The sequence below is a fragment of the Morus notabilis genome, unplaced genomic scaffold (assembly GCF_000414095.1).
Source record: "Morus notabilis unplaced genomic scaffold, ASM41409v2 Scaffold79, whole genome shotgun sequence".
In the NCBI taxonomy this organism is placed as follows: Eukaryota; Viridiplantae; Streptophyta; class Magnoliopsida; order Rosales; family Moraceae; genus Morus; species Morus notabilis.
In genome coordinates, this window is record NW_010366287.1 from 408,245 (window position 1) to 421,854 (window position 13,610).

Below are 13,610 nucleotides of genomic sequence, written 5' to 3' on the forward strand. Positions count from 1 at the left end.
GTAGGGAAAAGAACTCTCAAAATCTTACATGGACCATTAGCAAGGCGAGTTCTTAACTAACTTCTTTTCTTTATCCTAACCTAACAGAAAAAGATCCGAGACATTTTTGCTTCAAAGAGGAGGTTGGCAAAGGAGTACGAACAGCTAGCAATATGGTATGGAGACGCCAGCATAGAGTCTAGCCAAGACGTGCCCTTTGGCTCATGGAATTTGCAAACTGCAAGTGACTCGGAATGGGAGCTACTGTAAGTAAAAGGGTCTGGTTTCTGTAGATTACTGCAAAGAGTACAGGTTTTCATCTTTTTTTCTGCGTAACGACAGTCGTCGTATTGAACTTAGTATTTTATGATTGAGGTGCCATTTTTTTTTCTTTCTTTGGCTATAATATGGTTGAGGTAGAGTCTTTGAACTATGTGTACATGAAATAAGGCAGTTATGCAGCTGTAGCATAAATTCAAGCTCGGAAAAAGTTGGAACTACTCTTGAAATCTTTGTGGTACAAAATTAAATAAATTAGTATATTCCTGTGGCAGTGCAGGTGCAGATATGTCCCTTCTTTTGTTCCCCTCTATGGTTAGTCTATGCGAACATTGGATCAATATAATAATCATATCATAATAAATAAATAAAAGTGTGCAAATGCAATAAGATCTTATCAAGATCTGACGGTTCAAAACTTTGAAGTATCAGTAGGGTATTTTTCTTTTCGTGCCCAACTAAAGAATTCTCCTTTTCAGAAGAGGCATTTTCAAATTATAAAAGATTTTGATGATTCTTTAACAAATATGCATACAAAATCTCATTCCATGTATCAGGAACTCCTGGTAAGCACCAGTGAATGCAATCAGCAAAGTTTTTTGGATCGGATCTCTGTTCCTTTGTCAAGAGTTTTCCTCTGCGTTCCCCATACACTGATGCGTGGGCATCTTTTCGGAACTCTGACAATTGTGTGATATTCAAAAATGTGACATTGACTTTTAGTTGTGTTAAAACATCATGGATTATGTCCATGATTTCAAGACTTGAACCAGTGCCCCAGTATGATGAATCTTGGATTGGGTGTGACTCGTTAAAGCAGTTTTCATTGCTCCCCGGCCTCCATTCCCAGCTCCTACAGAAAAAAATTTAAAAATTTAATTTAAAAGCCCGAGAAAGATAAGTGTTTTTTTCTCATTAAAAATTTGAATAAAAAAATTCCCGTCATTAAATCAGAATCACTGACTTGAACATATAAACCGAAAGGTCTCTTAATTGAGCAAAGGATGCACAAATATCTACTGCTTCTCAAACCAGCTTAGGGTTCACTGAATAATAAGATACAAAGAAAAAAAGATTTGACTGGTCTTTTCAATTTCACGCCTGGGATTAGACAGGTTGTTAAGACTGTTATTCAGTTTAGGCTAAAATACTTAAATCAAACAACAACTATTGCTTTGTTTTGCAGCATTCTAGTTAATTTGGTCAGTTTTACGGGTAAATGAATGCTCTTTTTTTTTTTTGGGAGTTAAAACTTACCACAAATGTGTAGGAGACATGCTCATGAAAAAGAGCTGTTGAGTTTTTGGATCGATGCTGGATTCTATCCAATTTGCCCAAGTTTCTAATGCCAATCTGTACGCTGTGGTCACATTATATTCTTGTACATCATCTGGATGCCCATATCTAGCAAATCAAGTAAAAGAGGAAAACATTAATGAAAACACAAAGTTATAAACTTTTTATCACCCATAAGAAAAAGATCACTAACTCAGAAAAGGAAAAAAAAAAAAAAAAAAAAAAACAAGGAATGCAACTAAACTTGTTCAAATGTGATTAAACTTCAAATGTGATTTTTTTTTTGAGAGAATGAAAACTCTTGTGAATTTAACTAATGCTACGTCTTAGCATTTCTTTTTTTTTTTTTTTTGTGTGTGTGCAAGATTCATGTTTATACCTAAAGGAATTCTTATCTTCAACATGGCAATTAATTTATGAATTTAAGAGAGTTTTAGAAATGCTTTTAATAAAATGATCACAAAAACTCACGTTGCATTAAGAGTAGGCTTGTATCTCCACCAAACATAGCTCTCAAATATCAAAAAATCTACCCCTTCCCAATGTTTTCCATGCTTATCAATGGAGTCAAGCTTGACTAGCCTTTTTAATACAGTGTGGTTTGTTGCATGATCTGAAATAGACTCCACTATAAATGGTGCCCAGTAGTACTCAATTGAAGCATCAAATTCCTGGGATGGGGAAAACGGCAAATTAAAAAAAATAAAATAAAATAAACCAAAAAATTGTTGTAAAATTGGCCAAGTACTTGAAATGAAAAAGGACATGACTAATTCTTTTCGAGTCCATTATTTTCCAATCTTGAGAGAAATGTCATTTAATTTTCCTTTTCTCCCCCCTAATTATAACCTTCAAAACTTAACAGATTAATTAGATTTTGCAATATGAATTATGGGTAAATGAGGTACCTTGATTTTGAAGATCTTCCTGGGGGGTATTCTTTCAAGGGATTTCTTTCCTTCAGGTATGATGGACTGCACCAAACAGACCAAGGATTCAAACTGGCTTCTTTGCACAGAATCTCCAACAAACATGAGTCTTTTTCCCCTTAAAAGTTGTAGTAACTTCAATGGATCAAACCTAGACATCAACACATATAATTGGTCTTTAAAGTTTATAAAACTCACTTTGTTGGGGCCTAATTATTCTTTATGGCCAGTAAATCTGGCTATTATTTTTACCTAATTCATCCATATGCATGGAGAGCTTGCTTCAAACTTGTTTTTACATTTCATTTATGTGAAAGAAAGTGCTAATTACAGCACCACTAGTGTTGACAGTGCTAAAATTCAGCCCAAAAAGAAAGAGCACTGCTACTCAACGTAAGTGGTATTTTCAGGCATGCCAGATTCACTCCACTAATCCACTTATATTCTAACATTAGACACCACTGATATACTCTTTATAATATCTTAGGGGAAAAAACAACGGACTAACTCGCAGGATACACTTTTCTTAGCCAATTGAACCACTAGGGTCTCGTTTATTTCGCGGATTCGAGTTTTTAATTCGAGCTGAGATGTGACATTTTTTAAGAGCTTTTCACAGTAGCAGAAAAAGTTAGATGTGACATTTTCTAAGAGCTTTTTACTGTAAAAACCTAGAATTAAAAACTTAAATCGGTGAAATGAACATATCATAAATATAAAGTTTTTACACATTAGACGCCGATTACTGGGCAACCGACATGACTTGAAATGCCTACCACATCAATCAAACACGCTGATAGATGTGATTTGACCGGCGTTTATTGGGATTTGTGTAACAGTGAATATTTTTCTTGTATGTATATTTATCTAAATTCTAGAACTCTAAATAATTATAAAATGATATATACGCTCTAACCATAAATAGATCCAATTCAGAATTCAAACCTCATATGTTTTAATCAAACACATATAAAAATAAAAAATCACGCTAACAAGTTGAATTATTATTATTTCTATTGTCGACACATTTACACAAAATAATTACACGCAAACATACAACAATGCGAAAGGGCTCTACAAGCCCCAACTCCATATAAAAGTTAGAGTGCAGGCTTACGATGCTTCCTAGCTCTGCTCAAAAACACATTTAGCGACGAAATTGGCACAAAGTGACGCGAAAGTCTGCGCCACATCTTGGGAGATTATAGTAGTGATTAATGGTGCCTTCTAGCTTATTAAAGCACTAATTATTTGTTAACATAATAATTCCAAGACTAAATTAATAAACTCATTGAGTTACCTTGGAAGATCACACCCATTAGGCTGCCACCTCCAATTCTTATAGAAAGAATCAAGTCTCCCATTTCTTTGGCAAGTAACCTGTTTGACCAAATAAGGGCAACTCTCTTCCGTATAAAGAGGATACGACACATTATCCCAAACCCATTTGCCTTCAAAAACATCGCAACTTTCATCAATGCGATCCTCAGCAGAAACGACAACAACTTCCGGCCTGTCCTTCTCGCGCCTGCCGTATTGCTTGAAGACATAGCTGTCGTTGCTCTTCAAGCTGTCGAGGACCAGCCTCGCGGTTCCCAAGACAAGAATCGACGACAGCGCGAGAGGGAAGAGATATTGGATTCGCCGGTCAAGAGAGGCGGCCGGCGGGCGCTTCATCTTGAAATTGATGCTGATGTTGTCGTGTCTTTGTTTGACAGTTAAACACATTTTTTTTTTTTTGTGGGAAAGTAATGGTGCTTTGAAGGGTCTTTTGCTTGAGTTCTACGTGTGTTGAGTAAAACCATGCAACAACCAGTTGGTGGGGGGATCAAGTTTTAGTAGGTGTTTGTCTTGCGTTGAACTCTTTTGTGTACTATTTTATAATGTTGATCCTGGTAATTTGTTAAAAGAGTGAAATTAAGGGGAAACTTTTCTCCATCACATTTTTTTTTCTTTCCCTAGTAAAAATAAGGTTAAATAGCTAGAGCTTGAATTTAATTCTCTACGCCCTTTATTGCTTATTATCAAACGTGCTTTTTCTTTTTGTTTTTCTTTTAAATGAAAAATTTATTGCTATAGATGCTACCTGGTATTAGTTATTCTGTAATAAGTCATATATATATATATATATATATTTATATATCGTCTTAGGTCATGTCACTTGGCATATAATATGCTAAACAATAAGCCGGGTGTCCATAGAACTAATTTATCAAACCAAACCGATTACCACTAATGAGTTGGTGCAACATTCTTTTTACCGATTTGAGTTTTGCTATAGTAAAAAGCTTTCAGAATCAGTTATATCTAACTTTTTTGCTAGAGTAAAAAGCTCTCACATAAAGTCACATCTCAACTTGAATCAATAAACTAAACGGGCCCTAAAAATACATTTCTTTTTTCAAAAATAGTAGAAAATAGACCAATATGAAAAACTTAAGAAAGTATATAGGCCAACTTTTAGTTATAAAAATTAATAGGCCATAACTTATCAAGTTATGGTCCATAACCAAATAAGTTATGGACAAACTTATCAAGTTATGTTCATAGCCAGATAAGTTATGGACAAAAATCGTGAATTATGGACAATAACTTATCAAGTTATAATTCATAACCAGACAAGTTATAGATGAAAACAATAATTTGACATATTTATTAACTTATGTAAACTATTGACCTATTAATTTTAATTCATCTCAAGTCTTGGCCTATTTAATCTTTTTCTCTTCTTTTTTTTTCCTTTCAAAATGCACCCACATTAGGATCCTATGTAACATTGGGTTTATCTCATTGTGCCTCAAAGTTCAAGTAGCAAAATGGTGGTAATCCCAGAGTTCATCGTACAAAGTGATCATGATTCTAAAGGGTTGTTTGTTTGATGGGTTTAAATTCATGATTTTGATTATACTGTAGTGTTTTTCTCTTAAAAAAATTTAAATTTATCAAGAATTACTGGTTTGAACCCATAAACTAAAATGACTTTAAAATTTAGAGATATAGGTGTGAATAACCAAAATGAAAAAAAAGATATATCCTATTTGAATACATGTATATATATATATATTTTCTTTTACCTTATGAAAAAAAGTCTCAAATTTTTTTATCCTATTAAATAATGAAAAACTTCACCGTACATCTCTATTTATGATCCACCAATAAAATAAGTATTTTTAACCATTAAATTAAATTATTAACTGTTAAATTTATACAATTCATATTAAAAATTTATAACGCACTATAAAAAAATATTTTTATTATAAATTTAACTGTTAAAAAATTAATTTAATAATAAAAATATTTGCACTACGGTCGGTCACAATTTACAATTTTAGTATACTTTGTAAAGAAAATAGTTCTATTACACAAACAAAAATATAAAAAAAAATTGCCCGAACAAAAATGTAAAATATGTAGAAATATCAGAAATATCTGTCTCCTAAAAATCTAATACTTTATTTCCCAACTCAAAGGCCTCAGCTACATCCACTTTGCAGTTTGAGCCGAAAAACCAAAACAAAAGCAGACAAAATCACATTTCCATTCCAATTCAAAACTCTCTCTCTCTCTCTCTCTCTACAAATGATAATCGGCAGCGCAGCGTGCGGTGGCGTCCGTACGTGCAGCTTGTCGTCGGTAAAGCTCGGGCGGAGCCGGCGGCTTTTCGCTACCAAGTGCTCTGCTGCGGGCCCTACAAGGAAGAAGGAGAAGGAGAAGGTGGTTGTCATATCTGGGCCCACCGGCGCCGGCAAGACTAGACTCGCTTTGGAGCTCGCCAAGCTCCTCAATGGCGAAATCATCAGCGCCGACTCCGTCCAGGTTTTGCTGCATTTTATTTTCCTGTTTGGATTGCGAGAAATTAAGAGTGAAACTTGTAGTGATAGAGCGTATTCTTAGAAAGTTTTTTTGTTTTGGAGAATTAAGTGTAGGAAAGCAACAAAGACAAAAAAAAAAAAAAAACAGGTCTTAATACCGGATGATGTGATTTATTGGTCGTGTACATTTGAGTTTTTGAGTTAAACGGTAATGTTTTTGAGTTTGTATTTGGTGGGTTAAAATTTAAATTTATATTTAAATAATATTTTTATAAAAATTTAATAGTGTAGAAAATTTTAATAAGGTATATGAGTGAGTTTTTATTCGTTTTTTTGTGGTGAATGCATAAAAAAAATTATGTCAATCAGAATTAAAATGAAAAAATTATAACGTTTTTAAGAATATAAAAAATACTATTTATTAACTTGAGTTTGGATTTAAAAACTTGAGTTGAAAAGGAAACTTAAACTCAGATTTTAGCCCTAAACTCAAGTTAATACTCAAATTTTACAAAAGAATATGAACTTAAATAAAATTGTAACTTGAATAAAGTTTTAACTTGAGTTCAAATTTTTTTTTGCGTTTAGGTGCAAAAGAGCAAGCCCTTAATGTTTGACTTGTTAAGTTTAAATTTCCCATTCGTTGAGTTAGTTAACGGTTAAAGTTCAATCATTTTCTTTGTTTAGTTTAACATGACAACTATATTACAAGAGTTAAGTGAATCAACCAGGAAAAAAAAAAGAAACACAAATTGTTGAACGGGCATGAAAAATAATATCTGGGGTTGACAAATTATGTTCAATTCATTTACAGAACTTCTTTTCTTTTTCCCCCCATTTTCAAGTCATATTATTGATTTTACAAGAACATGAATAGTATTCTCAAAAGGAAAATGCTACATATTGGCAAAGTGAAGAACATGTTTTTATTATTATTATTATTATTTTTGTTTTGTTTTGATTTCCCCATTTTTAAGTCATCTTATTAAATTTATAAGAGCAGGACTAGTATTCTCAAAAGGAAAATGTTACATATTGGCCAAGTGAAAGAACATGAAATGATTTTTTTTTTCTTTTTGTTTTGTTTTTGGTCACAGGTGTATCGGGGTCTTGATGTTGGATCCGCCAAGCCCTCCCCAAGTGATAGAAAGGTTCTTGTCTAATTGAGATTTTATAATACGTTTAGCCAATGCTTCTACACAATTGGGATTGACCTTTATATTGCTTTGCATTTACTCTTAGATGTAAGTGCTGTGATTACCAAACATTTTCGATCTTTTTCGTTGCAGGTGGTGCCCCATCATCTCATCGACATACTTCACCCGTCTGAAGGTCTGTTGTAGAACCTACTGATTTAAGATATGGCATGTTGTGTGAATCATTCGTTCACATTTTTGTTGGAGTTGGTCGCCGTAATGAATTAATGAGTCTTGATAGTATTGAAGTCGTGAACTTTGAACTGCTAGGTGTTTGGATGTTTCCGTTGTTCCAATTCAAAATGTATATTTTCTTCTCCAGAGTATTCAGTCGGGCAATTTTTTGAGGATGCGAGGCAAGCTACAAGATCTATTCTTGATAGTGGCCGTGTTCCCATTGTTACTGGTGGGACTGGTCTGTACTTGAGATGGTACGTTTTTCTGTAAGCCCTTTTGTCTAAATATCAATTAACTTTTAACCATTCATTTGTGCTTTTATTTTTCTGAGAAAATCAAAACATAAATTGTCTCTTTTATGTCATCAGCTGTTTCGTTACCTTGTAATGAATTTGTGTGTCTTTTGCTTGTCGAAGCTGAATATGAATTACAAATCGTCATTTCTGAATATCCCTGTGTTTTAACAACAAAAGGGGGAAAAAAAAACCCTTCATATCTGAGTGTTAGTGGTGTTTCTGGATGTTTGATTTTTAATCAGCTACATTAGTAAACTTTGTAAAAGGATTCTGCTATAAGAAAAAGACATGATCTTGAATTAAAATTTTAGAAACATGAAGACTTAAATGTAATATGAAAAATAGTAATGGAAATTTTGAATCCACCGTTTTATTGTGGTGCAGCTGCTGTTTAATATTATGTCGGTGTATTTCCAGGTCGTCAATTGAATTCACTACATCGTAGCTTATAAAACTATTACAAAGAATGAAATTGTTTCCCTTTAAAACAACAAGATCATCAGGCTTTTCCTTGGCTGATTCGATACAGTTTTGTTTCTTGTTGTAAGGTTCATATATGGAAAACCTGATGTCCCCAAAGCCTCTTATGAGGTGGCTGCCGAAGTGTACTCGGAGCTAGCTGATTTACAGAAAAATGAAGACTGGGATGCAGCAGTTCAGTTGGTTGTCAAAGCTGGTGACCCTAAGGCCCAGTTTTTGGCTGCCAATGATTGGTACCGGCTTCGGCGCAGCCTTGAGATCATTAAGGTTAGCTTGTGGTCATTTTTCAGTTATTTGCAAATCTTCATGGATCTTTATTTATCTTGTGCCTTCCACTATCTCTCTTGTATCTCTTCTTTCTTCCCATGATGCAAAACCATTTAACTTGCAGTTGAGTTGGGTTTGCCATGATTTTATCAAGCATTTACTCATACCAAATTCTATTACCTACTTTTTTTTTTTTTTTTTTTTTTTTTTTTTTTTTTTTTTGGGGGGGTGTGATTGTGTGTGTGTGTGATTTCTATAAGATTTATGAATATAATTTCATGTTTGTGTTTGACTTTGTTCATTATCCATGGAAGGACAGTCTAGTGGAGCACCTCCATCTGCATTTCAAGTACCCTACGATTCTTTCAGGAAACAACATGATTCTACAGAAGCAAATGGCTCCCATGACATCAACTCTTCTGTTGATGTAGTTGGGGATGTAAAGTCAAAGGACTTGGAATATGACTTCTATTGTTTTTTCCTCTCTAGTCAGAGGCTCGAACTCTATAAATCAATTAGTTATCGTTGTGAGGACATGCTGTTAGGTAATCATATTTTTATACATCCTCAATGAGTACTTTTCTGTTCGCTTTGTTTTAGATTAGCTGATTATCTAAAATGATATGTAATCAAAAAACTGAAGGCTGCGAAAAGTGATGGGATCAGTTTCTCCCGACTGTATGGACATCATACTTCAAGCTTTCGCTCATGGATTGTCAGTGCCTTAGGAATATATATGACTTTCTATTCCTTAAAAGTTAAGCTAGATTTTCCCTTGCAACACAATTTTGTTCTCATGTATGTTGAGCACCTTGTGAAGTCGGCTAAATTTTACTAGAGGGTCCATTTATGTTCTTTCATATTTTACTATTAAATTAATGCTTATTCAAAGAGATATGAATGTGTTCCTTTCTATATTTTGGTTACCATATGGTTATTTGAATTTCCTGTTACATTCGTTGTTTATTCATTGGAAAGTTTCTCTAAGAATTTGGTGGGAAGATTATAATTGTATGATAATTCACTACGAAGATCATTTTAAGGAAATATATAACTTCACTCTTTGTACTTTGATTTATGTTACGCATTGAGTATTAGACTGCTGCTTTATTATTTGACTATTTAGAAATTAAATATATTTATTCTTTTTGGTCTATTTTCACTGCAGGAGATGATGGCATTTTGACTGAGGCTAGATGGCTTCTTGATATAGGCCTTCTTCCAAATTCGAATTCAGCTACCCGAGCAATTGGTTATAGACAAGTATGCCTTTGTTCGATGTATTTCATCCCAATTATTCCTTATAAGGCTAGAACAACTTGATATTTTACTTGTATTTTTAATATGCTAGTATAATTTTCTTTATGATGTAGGTATAATGGTAAGATTCATTTGGTTCATGTGATTTACCACTTTCAGGCTATGGAGTATTTACTGATGTGTAGGGAAGAGTTCTCCTGGAGAGTTTTATTCTTTTTTATCTGAATTTCAGAAAGCATCTAGGTATTACATCTCTTGTCAGAGTTGTCCATATGAATACATTTTGAGCATGGATATTGTTTGCTTAGGGTATGTTTGTTTCACAACTCAAGTTAACTTGAGTTGTGTATGTGAGAGAAAAACACTATAGCAAAAAAGTTGAATTTGAATTTTTGTGAGAGAAAATACCGTAGCAATAGAACTTGAGTTGTAACTTGTTGTGAATAGAGGCCTTTGTTTCTTAAGATATACAAATCGGAAGAATATTTCTTTGAGAAGCATGAATTAGCTAATCAAAAGTGTATTGATATTGAATATGCAATTTTAGTTTTGGCGAACAGATTAAACGGAGACTAGTAAAAGCATCTGGCAATAAAATGAGGATAGCCAACAATCTTCTTTCTTTACAAGGCTTCATTGAGAGTTGTATCATGACGTACAGTTTTTGTTTTGGTCTTCCCAGAAATTTAGTAGTGATTGGATTAGCTTTATGAACAAATCTTTGTATCACATAATTCAGCGTAGATGGTGAAGGATAAAAATTTGTGCTGCATATTAGTTAATACTCCTGCATTTGTTCAATGTTTACAACTTACAAGTTATGATTTGTACAGAAATTTTGCAAAACGGCAGTTGACTTGGTTTCGTAATGAGAAAATATATCACTGGCTTGATGCTTCTAAACCCTTGGTATGCCCTTAAAATTTTGTTTCCGACTCTCGTAACTTTACTGATTTCTCTGCATCTTCTCAGTGATACTGTTAGAACATGCTAATTTATTTCCGCATTATTATTTTGACTTTCCTCTAAAATTTGTTATTTATAGTTATACTTTTACTTAATAGTTAATTGCTGATGTATATGATTCCAATTTAGATACTGGTCGATATGTTTAGCAAAAGTAAGATACCAGTCCCTTTCTTACCACACTTTTGGTTCAGGCAGGCTATGCAACACTACTGAACTAATCTATCTTTTTTTATCTTTTTTTTTTTATTATTTATATTTTTTTATTTGGTGAATAAACCGGCCCTCAAAATATTTAACAAGCATAGTGAGCATGCTGGAATTGTAGGGCGTCATGATCGTTTTCCATACGCACCCTTCTGTTGTAATAATCACACTGGTGAACTGAGAAACTTTGTAAATTAGACAGTAAACTGAGCGTTTTCAAAGCTCTATCATCTCTAAAGCGTGCAAAAGTAGTTATAACTAATTTTATAACTATGACTCTTTAGTTGTTTGTCTTTATTCAGCTTGTTCAAAATTCTTATGGCCATCTTTTTTGCAGGATAAGGTTCTTAACTTTATTTATAATGCATACCTTGACAAAAGTGAAACTTTGGTAGTACCGGAATGGCTAAAAATGAGGAAAGACACAAATCACCGAGAAGCCTCTTTACTAAAGGCCTATCGAACTAGAAACAGGTACGGTTTTGGGATGGGGGGAATTTATTCCTTGGTTCTTTTACATTGCTGGTAAGTTAAAATTCTGTTTACATTTGCAGGCATTTTGTTAGACGTGAAGATTGTTCGGAGATTTTGGAGTGGATAAGGAAGACACAATGCGAAACAATGAGCAAAGTATAATCATTCCCTACAATTTGGGTATAATTTCGGCCTAAAAATCGGAAACTATTATGGAGCAACATCTGAGTTATGTTGAAGGTTAGTGGTTGTGGCAGCGGCTTTATTTTATGACTCCTTAAGTATTGGCATAAAATCAAGCAGCGGCTGTTATTTTACTGAAACCTAGTGGAGGGCAGTGTTGCGTCGTATCAAATTCGAGTTAAATTTTCTACAACTCATAGCAGTGTATAATACTACGATTGACAGTTTCATTTTTCGACTTGTTCTGCAAGTCGGTAGCCTAGAACAATCAACTTTACTCTGTTCCTGAGTTTTGTTTTCATCCTTTTTCCCGCTTGAAAAGATTGTACCGAAGTTCAAACTCAAACTCAAACTGCATGTGTAGAAGGCTAATGGACCTCATCATCGAAATTTTTAGAAGCGTACAAAATATCAATTTAATGATGGTTAATATGGCTACCATCAAGCTAACTTTGAAGGTACAAAATATCAATTTAACTACTTTTGAAGGTAATTTTGTTTTTTAATTAATTTTGGTTTAGATGATGACTAGAGTTTAGGGAAAAGATTAAATAAATAGCCTTTGCACACTTGCAGATTTGCCCTAACCTATTTAGCATTGTAAGTCAAGTTGGTGCAATCTGTGTTATTGTTTTTTATTTTTTTATTTTTTTTTCTCTGTTTCTTTATTAAAATGAAACGTCATGGTTCTTGTTGCGTTGCACCTAAAGGTGAACCAGCTTTTGAAGTTATCGACATGGTTTGTGAGGCTATGGTGTGTTTGGAGAGAGAAAAAAAGATTCCTGAAAAAATCATTATGCTTTAGCAATCCGCTTTTGGAATTAAATGGATATGCTTTTGACAGTTACAAGGGAATGAGTTCTTTCTCAATCATTTTTGAGAGGCCTAAAAGATGATAAGGAATGGTTTTGTTTGAACAAGAAGGGGAAAAATTGGTGAAAGAATAATCTTTTTCGCTCAACTCTTTCCACTCAATAACTCCTCCTTTTGTTGCTTTTACATACTTTTGTATTCCTCATTTACACATTTGGTTAAAGAAATGACATTTTCTAATCAATACCTTATTAACTGTATTTTTATTTTAAAAAGTATTAGCTTTTTTTTTTTTTTTTCTAAGGCTCATTTAATTTATAAGTTTAAATTAGTGATTTTTGATTTTAACATTTAAAATTTAAATTTTTTATGAAAAAAATACTTTAGACGAATTAAAAATATGAGTTTAAATGCAGACACAAACGAACATTTAAAATTTTTAATAATCACTATTGACTTCTCAAAATTTTTTTTTTCATAAAAAGAACAATTGACAAGTCAATGGTGAACAGTAAATAGGAGAATAAATGCATTTTGACCTTTAAGAAAAGTATAAAAGCTAACCAAAAAAAAAAAAGAAATGGATCCATGTACTTAAAATAATGGGCCTGTTTGTTTGCGTTTTCGTTTTCATTTTTCATGGTTTTCAAAGCAAAAAAATGAAAACGGGTGTTAAAAACGTGTTTGGTGCAATTTTTTTAAAAAAACAAAACCAAAAACGTTTTTGTCTTTTTGTGGAAATCAGAAAACGAAAAAAATGTGTTTTCATTTTCTCGTTTTCGTTTTCTGTTTTCTGAAAAACGGATTTCACTTTTTTTTTTCTTTTTCATTTTCTTCCCTCTTTTCTGAAACCGTTTTTGTATTATATATGTTTATTTAATATATTTATTTAATATATTATTATTTAATATATTTAATAATATTATTTATATAATATATTTAATAATATTATTTATTTAATATATTATTATTTAATATATTTAATAATATTATTTA

The 13,610-nt window shown here is 32.8% G+C and overlaps 3 protein-coding genes across 3 annotated transcripts in view; 2 read left to right on the top strand and 1 right to left on the bottom strand.

Moving 5' to 3' along the window:
- The window catches only part of LOC21401651, a 4,692-nt gene extending 4,166 nt beyond the window's left edge, over nucleotides 1–526 (top strand). Inside the window, exon 5 of the mRNA XM_010109962.2 lies at nucleotides 88–526. Coding sequence (XP_010108264.1) covers nucleotides 88–249 — 162 coding nt within the window. The 3' untranslated portion in view covers nucleotides 250–526. The remainder of the gene's footprint in view (nucleotides 1–87) is intronic.
- A 191-nt stretch (nucleotides 527–717) lies between these two features.
- Nucleotides 718–4,193, bottom strand: LOC21401652 (protein trichome birefringence-like 31). Its single transcript, XM_010109963.2, has 5 exons — nucleotides 3,784–4,193; nucleotides 2,463–2,634; nucleotides 2,026–2,225; nucleotides 1,516–1,662; nucleotides 718–1,111 (listed from the first exon to the last, which is right to left on the bottom strand). The coding sequence occupies exons 1-5, from the start codon at nucleotides 4,158–4,160 to the stop codon at nucleotides 754–756; spliced, it is 1,254 nt and encodes a 417-aa protein (XP_010108265.1). The 5' UTR covers nucleotides 4,161–4,193; the 3' UTR covers nucleotides 718–753.
- Nucleotides 4,194–5,949: 1,756 nt separating this feature from the next.
- LOC21401653 (tRNA dimethylallyltransferase 9) lies at nucleotides 5,950–12,238 on the top strand. The gene is given in 12 exon segments (XM_024173385.1): nucleotides 5,950–6,299; nucleotides 7,393–7,446; nucleotides 7,585–7,627; nucleotides 7,814–7,922; nucleotides 8,513–8,711; nucleotides 9,031–9,256; nucleotides 9,880–9,974; nucleotides 10,131–10,153; nucleotides 10,155–10,214; nucleotides 10,805–10,880; nucleotides 11,482–11,618; nucleotides 11,699–12,238. Coding segments are annotated over 12 exon segments (1,341 nt in total). The 5' UTR covers nucleotides 5,950–6,062; the 3' UTR covers nucleotides 11,781–12,238.
- The last annotated feature ends 1,372 nt before the right edge of the window (nucleotides 12,239–13,610 follow it).